The following is a 14,719-nucleotide window of genomic DNA, read 5'->3' on the forward strand; positions in this document are numbered from 1 at the left end:
CAGCCCCGTAACACACAGATTATAGAGTCTGCTCCAAAGGAGTCTTCAAACACAGCTAAGCCTTCCTGGCCCACCTCCCCTGCCACGCTGCCTCCTGTGGCGTGGATCTTAGCAGCCCAGCCTCGAACATCTGCTTTAAACGTAGCACTGAACTGTAAGGGACAGGACTACCTGCTGGAGGGGTTCTGGCCTCCTCAGTAGATCACAGACCTTAGTAGGTCAAGAGCAGCAATCAGCAGTCACAGAGCTCCCTCCGAAGCAGGTCTCATTAAGTTAATGTCTATTGGAGAGAACTAAATGATGTGTTATCTCCCCCTGCAGCCCCGGAAGAGCTTTCAGGGATGACTGAACACAGAGGTTAAGGCTTTATTCGGCATGGTTAGGGAATGGACATGCAAACAGGACAGGGTTGTGTAACTGAGGTACGCACTTCCCAATCCCAAACGCTACGTGACCACAGCCCAAAACTCTGGGCTCAGAGACAAAGCCCATCCCCACTCCAGCAAAGACTTTCTTCCTGCTTTACCCTACACATCACCATGGCTTTCTCTGGGAAGAGAAGTGCTGCCGACAAGCAGAGCTGCACCAAAAGAGGCAGAGGGGGATGAGGAGACAACACTTCAGCCCAGGGTGCTGCCAGGCAGAGGCAGAAACCTTCTGCATCACTCCTGCCTGGACAATCTCCTGCAAAGGGCCATCTCAGTTTATAGTGAGGACGTCACTCTGAATCTCATGGCTCAGCTGGGTCTGGAGGTCACTCAGTTTCTTCTTCAGGCCAGACAGTGCGGAGAGAACGATGGTTTCGGGGCGCAGAGAGCCACAAGACTCCACGTTGTAATAAAACCTGAGGTTGTAAGTCAGGGGGAGAAAGTTACCACGTGCTCTGCGTGGAGGTGCAAAACCAGAGAGCACCCACACAGCAGTTCTAGCCCACCAGGACCCACCACGGCGAGATCTGCTGGGAGCACTGGCCACCAGTGCTGCTGAGCTCCCAGCCAGGCACGAGCCAGCACTGCCCTGCTACAACAGCAGCCACAGGCCCCCACGGAGCTCACAGCAGCCCTCATGACCCTCCAGGATGCAGGAGTGCTTGTGAGATTTTCTCTGCTCAGCTATGTGATGTGAAAGCCACACAGGGAAGCTAAGACTGACTGGCTGTCTGGCTGCAGGCACTCCTGCAGCGCGTATCACCTGGAAGAGATGGTGGCAGCAGCAATCAGAGCATGAGAGACTCACACGGGTGAATAATACTGCTGATGACATCAGTGTCTTCAGCATCATCCTAAGCCATCACTTCCCCAAGACTCATACTAATACTGCAATGCTCTACCTGGTAACAGGAACTTAGAAGAGTCACCTAGTATCTCCCAGAGGGCAAAACCTGCCAGGCCTGGGCACACATCACCAGTTAACTGTAAATCCTGCTTTGCTTTTCAGGGAGCAGCAGCTCTCAGGGCTGGCAAACTTCAGTGCAGCGTATCTGACTCACACCAGTAGCAGCAAAGGCAACGCCCCCAGCTCGATCCCCATCTCCCAGCAATGGGAGCACGTTCAGCTTCCTACCTCTCGGGCTTCCCATTGGGGTCGTACGGAGCCTGAGCATCCTCCTCATCAATCTCTGAGTATTCACTCTTGGGCCTGGAATCAGAGAGCAGGGAAGGTCAGCACTGGATCGAGTCATGGAAAAGAGTTCAAACTAATGTAGCCCTTTCTATCTCCTCTGCCTTGAGCAGTCTGAGAAGCCAGCACAGGAAATTCTGTGCCCACCACTGTCTCCTGCTGGCCTCCCTCAGACCCAGAGAGGCCAAGAAAGGCTGATCCTCATGCCCTGTCACCAGTGGTCCTCAATAAAACTGCACTTCCCAATCCAACTCTCCACCTGCAACAAACTGCTAGGAAAGATAAAGCATTCACAGACCTTCATGTTACTTGCCACACCATCCATTACTGAAAACGGGGCAGAGCGTGAACCTGTTTCCACCATGATGTCTGCTTTGAGTCCAGCTGCATTCCAGTGCTCTGCCAACAGCCTCAAAACACAGCAAACACCAAAACCAAAACAATAACTATCCTTGGATAGCAGAGACATTTGTCTCTGTATTGTCTTCCCTAGCAGCAAGATGAACTTGGAAAGAAACCCATTATCATCAGGGAACACACAGCTCCAAAAGCAATCACCATCTCTTTAGGTCCTTCTAACTCTGACACAGATTTTATCAAGAGCTGTTTCCAGGTACCCAGCTTGCTGCATGGAGCGCCAGGCTCATGAGGACGCAGCCCAGGTTGCCACCAGACAAAGGAATCTGCATCAGCACTGCCCTGGGCCACCCAGACGGGCAACGCCTCGCTGCAGAGGGACGCGGGCTCAACCTGTCACTTCTTAACATCCAGCATCACAGAAATTAAACCAGAGAATTTTTACGGCACCACCACAAAAGCCTAAAATTATTTCAAATCCTGATTTGAAATTCCACATCACAGAGACGTTCCTGCTTTGCAGCCATCCAGCCTACAAGCCAGACAATCAACTGAATGGCGGTGCAATCTACCTGCCACAAATTGTTTGGCAATTACAAAACTCTCCAGTTCTGCCCCCAAACTGACGGTGACAGAGGCCAGTCTTACACACCAATGCTTCAGATGTGCTCCTGACAGAGATACTGTGGAGCAGTGGCCTTCTTGGCCCACTCCCACCCAGACTGACTGAACTGGGCCACGGGCGCGTCCTACAGAGCCCATCAAAGCCAAGCTTTGGGGTTTGCTCCTTCCATCAGTAAAAATGGCCTGGGATTGCTGCGGGCGATCTCAGAATCTGGGCAGAGTCCCTGTGACAGAAAATCCCTGGCAGACAGCTGGAGGCATAGAATACAGGCTAACCACCGCCCTCAGCAGCTCCTTCATTGAGAGCTGCCTTAGCAAGGGGCAACGTAAGCAAGGCGATGGGTTTGAGTGCCCAGGCTCAAAGCGGACAGTGAGGAAAAAAGACAGGCATTTTTGGAGTCAAGCCTGGCAACGTGGGGCCTGGGCAGGAGGAAAGCCTGCTGAGCCCCTTCTGCTGCACAGCCTTCTGTCCAGCTGCAGCTCTGCTCAGGTTTCCGTTCCCCCGGCTTCTGCAGTCCCTGCACCAAATCCTGCTCCTGCATTGAGGTCTTCCTGACCTTGTGCAGCTCTGACTGCTGCCCTGCAGCCACAGCAGCTGATCTGCTGTCCCTTCTAGCTCCTGCTCTCTGCTGCCGGCTCCAGCATGCTCAGTGGCAGCATGTCTGCTGGGTGGTCACTGTGATGTGGAACCACGAGCAGCCCAAGAACCCACTGATGGAAAAGCACTGCTAGGTGAAACTTTCACCCTGCCCAAAGCTGTGCAGCTGCTTTCCAAAAGCTAAACCACCTCTAGATGAGCCGCAGCATGCTGTCTGCGCAGAACAGAGCAGTGGAGGGAAACAGCAAAACCCAGCTGTCAGAGCTTGTGCTTCTGGATTGTGGAGACTTATGGGGGAGTTCAGAGGTACACACCGGGCTTCCTCAAACAGACAGGGATGCAAAAACAGCCTTGCAACCTAATCTTCCACTCTTTGCTCTTGGAGTAACCTCTTCCATTCAGTATGGGTCTATTCCTCCACCAAACCTCACCAGGAACTATATGCAGCGTGTGCAGGGATGGAAGACTCAAAAGGAATGGTAGGAAAAAAAAAGTGAGGGAAGTAAAATACCAGCGACAGGATATGGGGAGAGGACAAGGGACGTTCACACACCAATTCACCCCATTTGCAGCTACAACCACATGATGGGCTTTGGCACCCCAACACAGGAGCAGAGTTTGTGCAAGAAAAAGCAACTTATTGACCCAAATTATGCCCTGGGCTGAAATGACAGAATCATACACTGGTTTGGGTTCAAAGGGACCCTTAAAGACCCCCCAGTCCCATCCCTCTGCCTTGAAGCTTTACTGTTTTCTGCTTGGACATTGTGTTGACTGTAACTCTTTGAATGCGGCTATCCAGCCAAGTCCCTGTCTTCCTTAGTTTTCCCATCCCTATACACCTGTGCAGCATCTCTATTTCCTTCCCAGGATACATGTCTCTGGTTCCATTCCCTATGCGGTTCCTTCCTTTGGCTACGAGGTCCTTACTCAGCCACGCTGGTCTCCTGCCTTCCTTGCCTGATTTCTTATAAATGGGAATTAAGAGTTCTTGGGTTCTAACAAAAATGTCTTTGAAGAGCTGCCAGCTCTCTTTTGCTCCTTTACCCTTGAGGACAGTTTCTCAGGGGGTCCCACCCATTAATTTCTTACAAAACTGAAAATCTGCTCCCTTAAAATTCAGGGTCCTAACTGTACTTTTTGTTCGAGACCACAAATTCCACGAGGAAACAATTAGCACAGCCCAGGCTGTCACTATCCTTGGTCTCTCAATTAGTTCATCTGTCTTGGTGAGCAACAGGTCTTGTAACCACCAATTACTAATACCTCACGTGCTTTTCTTGCCACGCAGGTACTAATGTAAGTGGGTGGTTGGATCAGCTTTACGTGGCTGGCTTACCCGTTACTCGGGTGCTCTTCATTCTCCAACCACACAGCACCTGACTGTTGTGTAGGAGCTCTTCAGGGGGTGGGGAAACTAAGTGCCACCTGGGAAATCTTTTCAACTCCTTCCTGACCAACGCAGGCTCAGGGGGCCAACAGCAGTGAAACAGAAACACAGAATACAGAGACACTCCAGCAGTTAGGTTCAGCAGCCCTTGAGTGTCACACTTAAGTTCTAGGCTATTATTACAGCTGCTGTTGCGCTGGATACCCTAGGTTGGCCTTAAGGCTACATATCTCACCCCAATGATGGCCAGCCTGGCCACATGCTTTAGTCAACCACGACGTACCACTCCTCTGGCTTGGGGTACACCGTGTGCCTCAGGGCGTTGTCTGGGTCGTACTCAAAGGCTACACCTGCTGTGGGGTTCCACTTGGCATGCTCCTTGCCAAAGCCCTTCTTGGCATAGGCTCGCAGCTTCAGCTCCTGGCCCTTCCGCAGCTTCACAATCAGGATGTCTACAGAAAAGCACATGTCAGTTTGAGAAGGCTGACGAGAAGAAATGAGCGTGCAGGATCGCACATGGGAAAAGGCAGGAATTATTAGTGCCCAGGAAGATGTCACCAGTAGCCAGGCCTCGCCTGGATTCTTAGAGGGGCTCTCTATGTCCCCAGAGTAGCTAGGGAACATCCTGCTAAGTACAAAAGTGTTGCAGGCATGAACAAAAGCACAGCTCAGGCCCCCAAGTACACACTGCGGCACTTAGCATCTTTGCTCTCTTAAGTTCTCAAAAGTGGAGAGAGAAGTGTTCTCAGACACAGGATATTTGTTCTGGGGATAACATTTAATAACATAAAATGCTACCCCCACTGACGCTGGTGACTCTCAACAGCCAGTTTTAGACGTCACCTCCAGGTTTACATCTGCATTAGGACTACACAACTAGTAGTTGTGGACAGGTTCAGAGAGGCTGAGAGGAAAACCCATTTCCTCCTACAGCTCTTACTCCCTGTGAAATGCCACTTACCATCCTGCTCCACATAGTCATTGGGGTCGTTGTCTCTGCTCCGAGATGTTACCTGCAGAAGGAGAACAAAAGCAAAGAAATTAATGATAACGCCGACCTCACGGATAGCATTACCTACAAAAATGAGACTGCACAAAGCCACTCCAGAATGACTTACTCACAGCATCAAACTCAGCCCACCCTATGTAATGGAAACCAGGACAATTTAGACAGCTGCAACTCAGTTTGTGACATCCTGCTCCACCAGACTGCTCTCTCCCACAGGATAGGGAGGGTCACAGCCTGTGCCCGGTGCAGCTGCTTGGTTCTGTGACAGTTCAAACACAATACTGCTGGAAGATGACGCACAGCACTCACAGCACCACAGCTGAAGCAAAATACAACAACCTGTATCTATTGCTTTAATCAGGCACTCTGGAACCAGCTTCACCACCAGAAGCAGCTCCAAGGCTGTGGTGACCTCTGGATACAGCCTCAGAGCAGCGCCCCTCCAGCTGACAGCTTTTTCAAACATTCTCCACGAAGTCCCTTTGCATCTGCTCTGCTTTGGCTCTGCCAACTCTCCCCAAGGTGACTGGGCAAGAGCCATTTGGCAGCAGTGCCCTGGCCCAGGTTCCTCACACCTTGCCACGCTGAAAGCCAAGAATCAGAAGGCTGGGGGCCCCTGGGCTGCTGCCAAGCCTTCGAAGGGGCTGACCTTGCCAAAGCCCTGGCAGCAAGCAGGCAGGAGGACACAGCAGCACAACAGGAGGACAGAAGTGCACCTGCTCCTGGTGTTCAAGGCGAGATGAATAGGCTGCCTCACCCATGAGATGAGGATGAGGATGCAGGGTGAGGCTTTAACAAGGCCATACTGGTTTAGATGTCATCAGACAGCAAGTGAAGAACAAGACAACAAAAAGAAGGGCAACGGCACACACTGCTGTTTCTGCAAATATTCCTGCTTTGTGCTCCCATTGTATTCTAAGTGAGGATTTAAGGCAGTATGAAATGTTCCCCGAAGTGTTCTTTCGTCCATACCCCATACATTAGCCACCCCAGCTTCAGTGGGAACACAGACAGGGGACATGCTGACAGGCAGAGGTTGCACGGACCGGAATGACACGAGGGTTGTTGGAGATGAGGTCACGGGATGTGACGTGCCGAGTCTGGTCCTCGTTGCAGCGGACGTCAAGCGTGAACTCCACAGAGCACTCTGGACAGAATTCATCACATGTGCAGTCCTGGGACAGACACAGGTCAAAGCCTTTATGTCAAAGTGCTCTCAAAAAGAAATTGTGGCATTTCCCATCAGATCAGGTACCCACCACCACCATCAAAAAGAGCACCCGAGACGTTCTGCTCTACTCACTCTGGAATACTGCATCTTATCCACAATGTCATCACTGGTGAGCGGGATGAGACCTGCAGAAAGAGGGCAATGAGACACGGCTGGGTGAGACAAGGGGAGTGCAGAGGAACAGCAGCCTCACGATAAAGGCATTCCAGCAGCCTGGAGACAACTTGTGGCAAATGATCCAATGTGCCCAGCACTCACCCAGTCTGTGGGCAATGAATTCATCATGGAGCACTGAGGAGTTGGCATCTATCTGGACCCAGTCAATAGCTGCAATGAAGAACGAAATGAGCTGAGAAGAACAAGCTGGACAAAGGGGAATGGCTTTAACCTAACAGAGGGGAGATTTAGATTAGATGCTAGTAAGAAATTCTTTACTCAGAGGGCAGGGAGGCCCTGGAACAGCTGCCCAAGGAGGCTGTGGATGCCCCATCCCTGGAGGCATTCAAGGCCAGGTTGAATGGGATCTTAGGCAGCCTGACTGGGTGGGGGGCACCCAGCATAGGGCAGGGATTGGAGCTCGGTGATCTTCACTGCCCCCTCCAACCTTAGCCATTCTATGAACGCCGAGTGGTTCATAAAGGCAGAGAGAACAGCAGGGCACTCGCTGAGCAGTGCGTGCTGGCCGGGTGAGCAGGGCGGAAGGCAATGCGGAGGGGAAAACAGAAGGGGCCGTGACCACTGCGAGACAAAACAGCAAAGAAACCAATACCTATAATGGGCACCTCCGCTATGAACACCCTCCGGATGGAGTTCGCCACGCTGCAAGAAATGCCTCTATTCAGTGCCAAGAATCACGGCGCTGCCCCGGCTCCCGGTGCCCGCCCCCCCCGCCCGGCACCACTCCGCCTGCGGCCTACCCAGGCCTAGGCCCTCCCCGCGCTCCCGCCGCCCAACGGGGCCCTCCCGCTCCACCCCCTCCCCTCAGCCGGCTTCGGGGCGGGCCCCCCCCGGGGCGTCGCTCACGCCAGGTCGGTGTTCTCGATGATGAATTTGACGTTCTCGTCCGTCAGCTCGGTGATGCGCACCGTGGGCTGGTTGGCGTACGGCATGGCCGCCCACCGCGCCGCTCAGCTAGGCCGCCGCACCTCCTCCCGCCGCCCGCGCGCGCCCCCTGCCGGCCGGGAGGACCCGCCCGGAGGACCCGACCCACCCACCCCGGTGCGGGAGAAGCAAAGAGGCGTGGAGCGGTGACAGCACGGGGCTTTATTGGTGCTGCGGGGGAAGGACGCCTGTCCTCGCTCCGGTGCGGCTCCGCGGGCTCCGGGGTGCAGGGCTCCGTCCTCAGCGGCGCTGGTTCAGCCCTGTCAGGTTGCTGATCTGCGGGCACAGGGAGACGGCGGCACATCAGCAACGTGGTGACCCCCCGGGCACCCGGGGTAACGCACACGAGCCTGGAGCCTATAGAAGTGTAGAATCCCGACGGAAGGGACCCCTGCTGATCATGGAGTGAAGCCGCTGGCTCCACGCAGCAGCACCCAAACCCTGTGTCTGAGCTGGGAAATGCTCCAGCACTTCCACCAGAACTGCAGGTGGAGGGAGAAATGCTTGAGAGCTGCTTCATACAGTGAAAATGCGTTCTAGTTTACGTGTCAGGCAGTTTGGCTTTCTTGTGTTGTGAGCTCATCCTGCAGCTTTGGACTTAATTTCACGCTGTATGACAAGTTTCTTCGGCACAGAACAGCAACCTGGGCTCAAACTACTGAGAAAATCATCTTTACGCGTAGTTAAGCTATGAAGAACAGTTTTCTTTCAGGCTGTAATCTAGATTCAGGAGGGAAGACACGTTAAGCGTGGAAGGAGCATAACAATTCTCACAGCCTTCAGGATTACTTACAGTAACTGCAGCTCCCATCAGGCCCTGGGCAAGTGCTTTGCCAGTTGACTGTACCTAGGAGAAGGGAGGAGAACGTGACCTTTAGCTTTCCTCTGCAGTTACACTTGTGGATACCCAAACACAGAGATGCTGTGCAAACAAATGTGTATTTGCTACAGGAAGATGCTGCTATAAACCAAGCACTGCAGACAAACAGTAGCCAGAGATAAGAAAAAAGGGATTTCCTGGGAATACATAACTCCTAATCATCGGGTCAGTCAAAGCAGGGCACCCACGTGTCCTTTTACTACAGCACACATAAGCATTTAGTGGTGCAGAACTGACAGCCCCCAGTACACCTGGGGTCTCACAGCAAACACGTGATGGAACAGCCAGCCCTGTGTGTACACGTGTTGGTACAAGGGGGGGGTGCTGCGTGCCTGCCTTGCCCATCACGTTACCTGCTGAGCTGCACTGCTCATGTTCATGGCATCAGCTACTCTGTTTTCGAGGAAACGCCATGTGTCTTCAAAGTCAGGGGACGTATCCTGCATCATCACCAGTTCGGTGGTGTTGTAGATGCCAGTGAGCACGGCCCGACGAGTGTACCAGTTAAACTGCAAGGGCACGGATTGAGAGAGAGATGACGTGAGTGCAGATCACAAAAGCAGCCCTGCAGAACCACAAGGGAAAACAACATGCCATCTCCTCATTGTTAGCAACTGGGTGGTCTCTGGTCAGAGAAACTGCTCAGTAAACAGCCCTAGGAGGACACATTCCTCCCTGACAAACTGCAGCTCGCCTCTGTGATGCAATGGGCTGCCAGCCAACACCGACATCTGACAGCACAGCTGCTCCTGTGGCACCGGGCAGAGATCATGAGTACTGGGTATAAAACTGCTGAACACAATTGCCACCACCTGCTTCTGGTTGCAAGCAGGCACCTACAGCAAACATATCCAGCTGGTCGGCTGCACTGTGCAAGGGTTTATCTTTGCCTTAAAGACTGCTAGCAGGAGATGCAACATACAATCCTAGATCTGATCTGATGAGAAATGGCTGTATTTAGAACTGAACACCAAGTGCAGTTTGCACCAGGTACAAGAACGTAGAATGGGGACAAAGTGATGACAGAACTGTGTAAGGCATCTCAGAGATGCACCTTTCCCAAATCCTATCACTGAAACACCAGTATTGCCTGCTCTGTCACTAAATGTGTCAGTACGCTGCTGGCAGCAATGCTGTAGGGATCTATTACAACAATAGGTTACACAATGCAAAAATTCACAGGTAACTCAAACTTCAGTTTTTCCAGTTGCTCCGGATTCACTGGCAGACAAAATGTATATACAGTTTTAAAAACAAGCCTTCAGCTTCCCTTGCTGCTCCCTTCGTTACAGAGATTAAAATATGCGAGTACCTAGAAAAAATACTGGTTGTTCCATTCATGATTGCAACGCAACAGGAAAATAAAAACACTAATCTAATCTTGAAAACAGTCGAATTGAAAGCTCTGCTGTCTGCATCACAGCTCACAAACTGTGACAAGGCGGCATGGGTTGTCACCATTTGCAGCTGGATCTCCCACGTGTCTGAGACCAAACTCCTGCTCCTTGTGCAGCATCCCACAAAAACACTCCAGTGAGGAAACTCTGAGGAGTCCCTTTGACTTTCATAAACCATAAGGGACTTGCAGCTCCTGATGCAATCACAGTCTTTCAGGTTTTTTTTTCTAGTTTATTCCTTTAATTTCTCTGTCCTCTTATTTATTTTTCACAGCAGTAACTTCTCTTTCATACTCAGATAAAAGAAGTTTATTAAAGTAGTTTGTTAAATCGTTCGTGTAGCTTTTCCCATCTCTCCCTACATCTATACGAATTAAAATAATTTATTAATTGCTTTAACTAAGGTTATAACTTTCTTTTATTTCCTGCCAGAAAGATGAAAGCTTTAATAAGCTACTGGTATTTTTAGGTAGATTCTTTAAAGTTTTCAAGTCAAATCTGTAAATGCTGCTGTTGGTGGAAGAGGCAACTGCTTCAAGACACGCTGCTTGCTAACTGAATTGGATCAACTTCTTAGTCTCAGAATCTCAACAATTTTGTCTGTCTCGCTCAAGAGCACTGATTAATTAACCTAGGAAAGCAGGCCCTTTTAATTTGTGCAACTCCCACTGGCACTAATTTGCCCTATTGGCTTCTACATCTTGTTGAAAACTACAGTATAGCTTCTGAAGACTTTTGGGGACTTCTGAAAGCATCTCCTTCACTCAAAAAATGGGTTGTATCAAGAGAGACACAACTCAACGCCTGTTTCTACTCGTCATTTTCCCGAGGTGCAGATGGGCAGAAGCAGCCTGTCTGCAAGGCATCAGGACTTACGTCTGTGGACTGGTCTCCAGCATAGTGCCATATATCATCAATCATGCTGGTGAGGAGGTTGAGGCTCGAAGGGATGTTGTGTGGGAGCAACAGGATGCTGACAGCCTGACAAAGAAATACACAGAGAAATGGAAGAGTCAAAGAGAGGAGGACATTGCATGAAAGCAGACCAACGTTTCTTTGCTCTGTTATCTTTTTTCCTGTTGCTGTTGATTTGCCTCCATCTCCCAGTGAGACCTTTCCATGCTCTATTCACTGGCACTGGTCTTTCCAAGCAGCGAGACTTGCACAGAGCATACAGAGTGGCAGCTCAGCTCACGACTCAGCCTCTCTGGGAGCTCAAGCTCCCTGCTCAACACAGATGCCTCTGTGTTGGCTCCCTGAGCTGCCTCTCCATGCACAGAAACACAGCGCAGGCCGAGATGACTCACCCCTGTGCTGCGTCCCTGCGGGTAGGGAGTCAAACCTCTTGTTTCTCCAAATTTGACTTTGAACTCAAACCAGCTACAAAGGGCAGAACAGACAGCCATAATGGCCCTCCTGAGCTCCTGCAGCCTTTGAAAATACTAACAACGCCCGGAGAGTCACAAACCACCCACATCCTTCACCAGACAAGCTATGCTAATCTGTAACAAAAAACATGAATCCTATCTTCTCTCTCTGCAAGGAGAGCTGGATTCAGCCACCCAGAGGACAGCAGTGACTCCAGACAAGAGAGGCTAACTTCGCAGCAACCTTTGCAGCCCAAGATTGGGAACTTTATTTGTTACCGTGGCTGCAATTCCTTTCTGACCCTGTGAAGAACAGCTTGAGACTTCCATATGGATTTTGAAGCATAGAGGCCTCCCAGTACACAGAGCTATCCTCAGGTTGTCAAGGGTTTGTCACTTGCAACAGTAAGCAGGCAATTTCTTGCAACAAAGCACAGTTCTGCGTTTACAGGCATCAGGTGAGTGCTGCAGGGAGCCTGACACTGCAGTGACACTGTAAATACAACTGAGCAGAGACACAAGAGAATTATTCCCTAGGGATCCCAGATGGGCAGGGTGAAAAATCTGAGAGGTTTGCCTTTCTGGAAAGGCAAGAAATAGTCGTTCTAAAGAGACCTTTAACTGCCTTCCTCCAGGGGTGCTGTCCTATGCAAGCTGAGAATCATTTGAAACCAGCGAGGGTTTCATTTACACCCTTGAACTATTCTGGTGGAGACTACGTTGAAGGCCACAGGGTGTTTAAAACGCACACACACAAATGAAAATCCTTATATTCATTTTATACCTGCGGCCATTTCTCAATGTATGGAATCACCATCCTCAGCCTGGCTTCCACAGCATCTCTCAGGAACTGATTAGTAGGCTTCTTCCTACAAATACATAAAGTGCTTCCAAGTTAAACTCAATATAAATGTGAGAGATCCATCATTTTACCACCTCAACAACAGAGATGCAAAGTATGAACTACAGGCATGAAGGATACATCAACTCTCCATCTGGGAAGGTGGTATTTGGGTAAATTACATTCTTTACTTAAAAGTATCCAGTGTGTGTCCCGGACAGCTAGTCCCTGACAAGGAAGATGTCTTTTTGTACCCAATACTCACTCTGCCTCGCCCTGCTGTACTAGTTTTTGTTCCTGCTCCAGCAGGTCAGACAGCTTGGTGTTGCACTGAGACACAAAGTGCAGGATCAGCTCACTGCCGTCGCTCTGAAACATCCCCGCAGCAGCAGCAGAGAGACCCAGGGTCTGCAGGGAAAAGAGGAGAAGCACAGACCAGGTCACACGCTGCTAAGCAGGATCCAGCTGGGAAGTATGTTGTATTTATTCTGCAAGTGATGTTATATCATTTTAAACAAAACAATAGTGCATTAAAAAAGCTCTTTTTGTATGTATTTTCCTCTCTTTAGGGTCTCCACTCTACATTGTGCCTCAGTGTAATTCTGACAGTGTTACCCTGCATTAGTTGGGACTCATTCCTGCCCAGTAACATCTGCTGACCGGGCTGCACGGCCCAAGTGTATGTGGGGGAAGCATGCAGGCCTGGCTGTCTTTAAACTTCAGTTCCATCTGGTTCTTTGCTTCTCTCCCACATACCTTGGCTCCCTCTGCAATGGCTTCTGCCGTCCAGCCATGTTCAGGCACAAACTCCAGCGCTGCTGTGAGGATTCGATGCTGCAGCTGCTCCTCGCTCTCATAGTCCTCTGACTCCTGGCCGCCCTGGCCAGTGTAACTATGAGAAGGCATTGGTATAGTGAGGGAACATTGCCACCACGCACAGCAACCTGGGCTCTGCCAACTGCTCGCTGTGTGTGGACATGTCCCTAGATCTGCTCACAGCAGACATCTCACCTTCTCCTATAAAATCCTTCCCTCTCCTTTCCAGAAAAGGTATTCCTAATGACCCCTCACCATTAGAGGAGAGGGAAATAAGGAAAGGCTCAGTCCAGATGGCGACCTGGAAACCAACTGGCCTCAGATATCCCACTTTTTAAAAAACAAAACCAAACTAAACTAACTCTAGGTTTTTCCAGTGGGGCCTTTAGTTACAGGCATACAGACACCACAACTGCAGATTTACACAGAAACCCAGCAGTGGGGGTTGGTGCTCCTCCAAGAACTCAAGTCCCATCCCAGCTCCGTAATGGATAATGGCATTGGCACCGCCACAGCTGCTCGAGGCCAAGGCCTCATTAACTCTACAGGCAGCACTACAGAGAGAGACACAGAGAGCTCTGGGCAGCACTAGAGAGCAGCTGAGATACCTGGGGGGCGGGTCCCACGCTTCCTGCTCCGGGCGGGGGTCTGCTTGTTGTGGGTCAAACTGCTGCTGTGAGGAGGATGGTGGTGGTTCCTTCCTCTGCTCCTCTGAGGCTCTTCTCAGTGCAGCTGAGGCATGGAGGCCCTGCCGGGGTGCGTACAGCTGGCACCTGAGCCCTGAAAGGGAAACCAGGGCTGGGACGCGTCCCTCCAACACAACGTAGAATCATAAAATCATAGAATGGCTTAGATTGGGAGGGAACTTAAAGATCATCCAGTTCTAACCCCAGGGCTGCCCAGGGCCTGATCCAGCCTGGCCTTGAACACCTCCAGGGATGGATGGGGCACCCGCAGCTTTGGGCAGCTGCTCCAGTGCCTCACGGCCCTCTGAATAAAGAATTTCTTCCTGACATCTGACCTAAATCTCCCCTCCGTTAGTTTAAAGCCATTCCCCCTTGTCCTATCACTATCAGACCATGCAAAAAGTCGCTCCCTCTCCTGCTTGTAAGCTCAGGAAGGCCGCAGTGAGGTCTCCTCGGAGCCTTCTCTTCTCCGGGCTGAACAAGCCCCGCTCCCTCAGCCTTTCTTCACACGAGAGGTGCTCCAGCCCTCTGAGCATCTTTGTGGCCCTGCTCTGCATCTTTCCTGTGCTGGGTGCCCAGGCCTGGACACACTACTCCAGATTGGGCTTCACGAGGGCAGAGCAGGGGCGACAACCCCTTTCCTGCCCACTGCCACCCCTATGTTGTTGTCCTTTCGGGCTGCAAGCGCTCACTGCTGGCTCGTGTGCAGCTTTCTGTCCAGCAAGACTCGAGGTTTAGCGGAGCACCGCCGCACCGCTCCCTCTCACTGTCCCCACGGGGCCGCCTACGCGCCTCGCACCCG

The 14,719-nt window shown here is 51.3% G+C and overlaps 2 protein-coding genes across 2 annotated transcripts; both read right to left on the reverse strand.

Moving 5' to 3' along the window:
* On the reverse strand, positions 343-7,996 carry POLR2C (RNA polymerase II subunit C). Its single transcript, XM_021408093.1, has 9 exons — positions 7,853-7,996; positions 7,599-7,648; positions 7,088-7,156; positions 6,902-6,954; positions 6,645-6,773; positions 5,551-5,602; positions 4,873-5,041; positions 1,564-1,638; positions 343-844 (listed from the first exon to the last, which is right to left on the reverse strand). The coding sequence occupies exons 1-9, from the start codon at positions 7,936-7,938 to the stop codon at positions 700-702; spliced, it is 828 nt and encodes a 275-aa protein (XP_021263768.1). The 5' UTR covers positions 7,939-7,996; the 3' UTR covers positions 343-699.
* Positions 8,074-14,011, reverse strand: COQ9 (coenzyme Q9; the record flags this gene model as incomplete). The annotated part of the gene is given in 8 exon segments (XM_021408082.1): positions 8,074-8,206; positions 8,724-8,777; positions 9,164-9,319; positions 11,084-11,188; positions 12,359-12,443; positions 12,681-12,823; positions 13,172-13,307; positions 13,840-14,011. Coding segments are annotated over 8 exon segments (887 nt in total), but the record flags the coding sequence as incomplete, so codon positions are not given.

The sequence above is a fragment of the Numida meleagris genome, chromosome 10 (assembly GCF_002078875.1).
Source record: "Numida meleagris isolate 19003 breed g44 Domestic line chromosome 10, NumMel1.0, whole genome shotgun sequence".
Lineage (NCBI taxonomy): Eukaryota > Metazoa > Chordata > Aves > Galliformes > Numididae > Numida > Numida meleagris.

Coding starts and splice junctions, on each gene's coding strand:
- POLR2C (XM_021408093.1), bottom strand. CDS start 7,938: ATGCCGTACGCCAACCAGCCCACGGTGCGCATCACCGAGCTGACGGAC. Junction 7,157..7,598: donor AGCGGAGGTGCCCATTATAG/GTATTGGTTTCT, acceptor TCTTCATTGCAG/CTATTGACTGGGTCCAGATA. Junction 1,639..4,872: donor TACCCCAAGCCAGAGGAGTG/GTACGTCGTGGT, acceptor CTCTGATTCCAG/GCCCAAGAGTGAATACTCAG.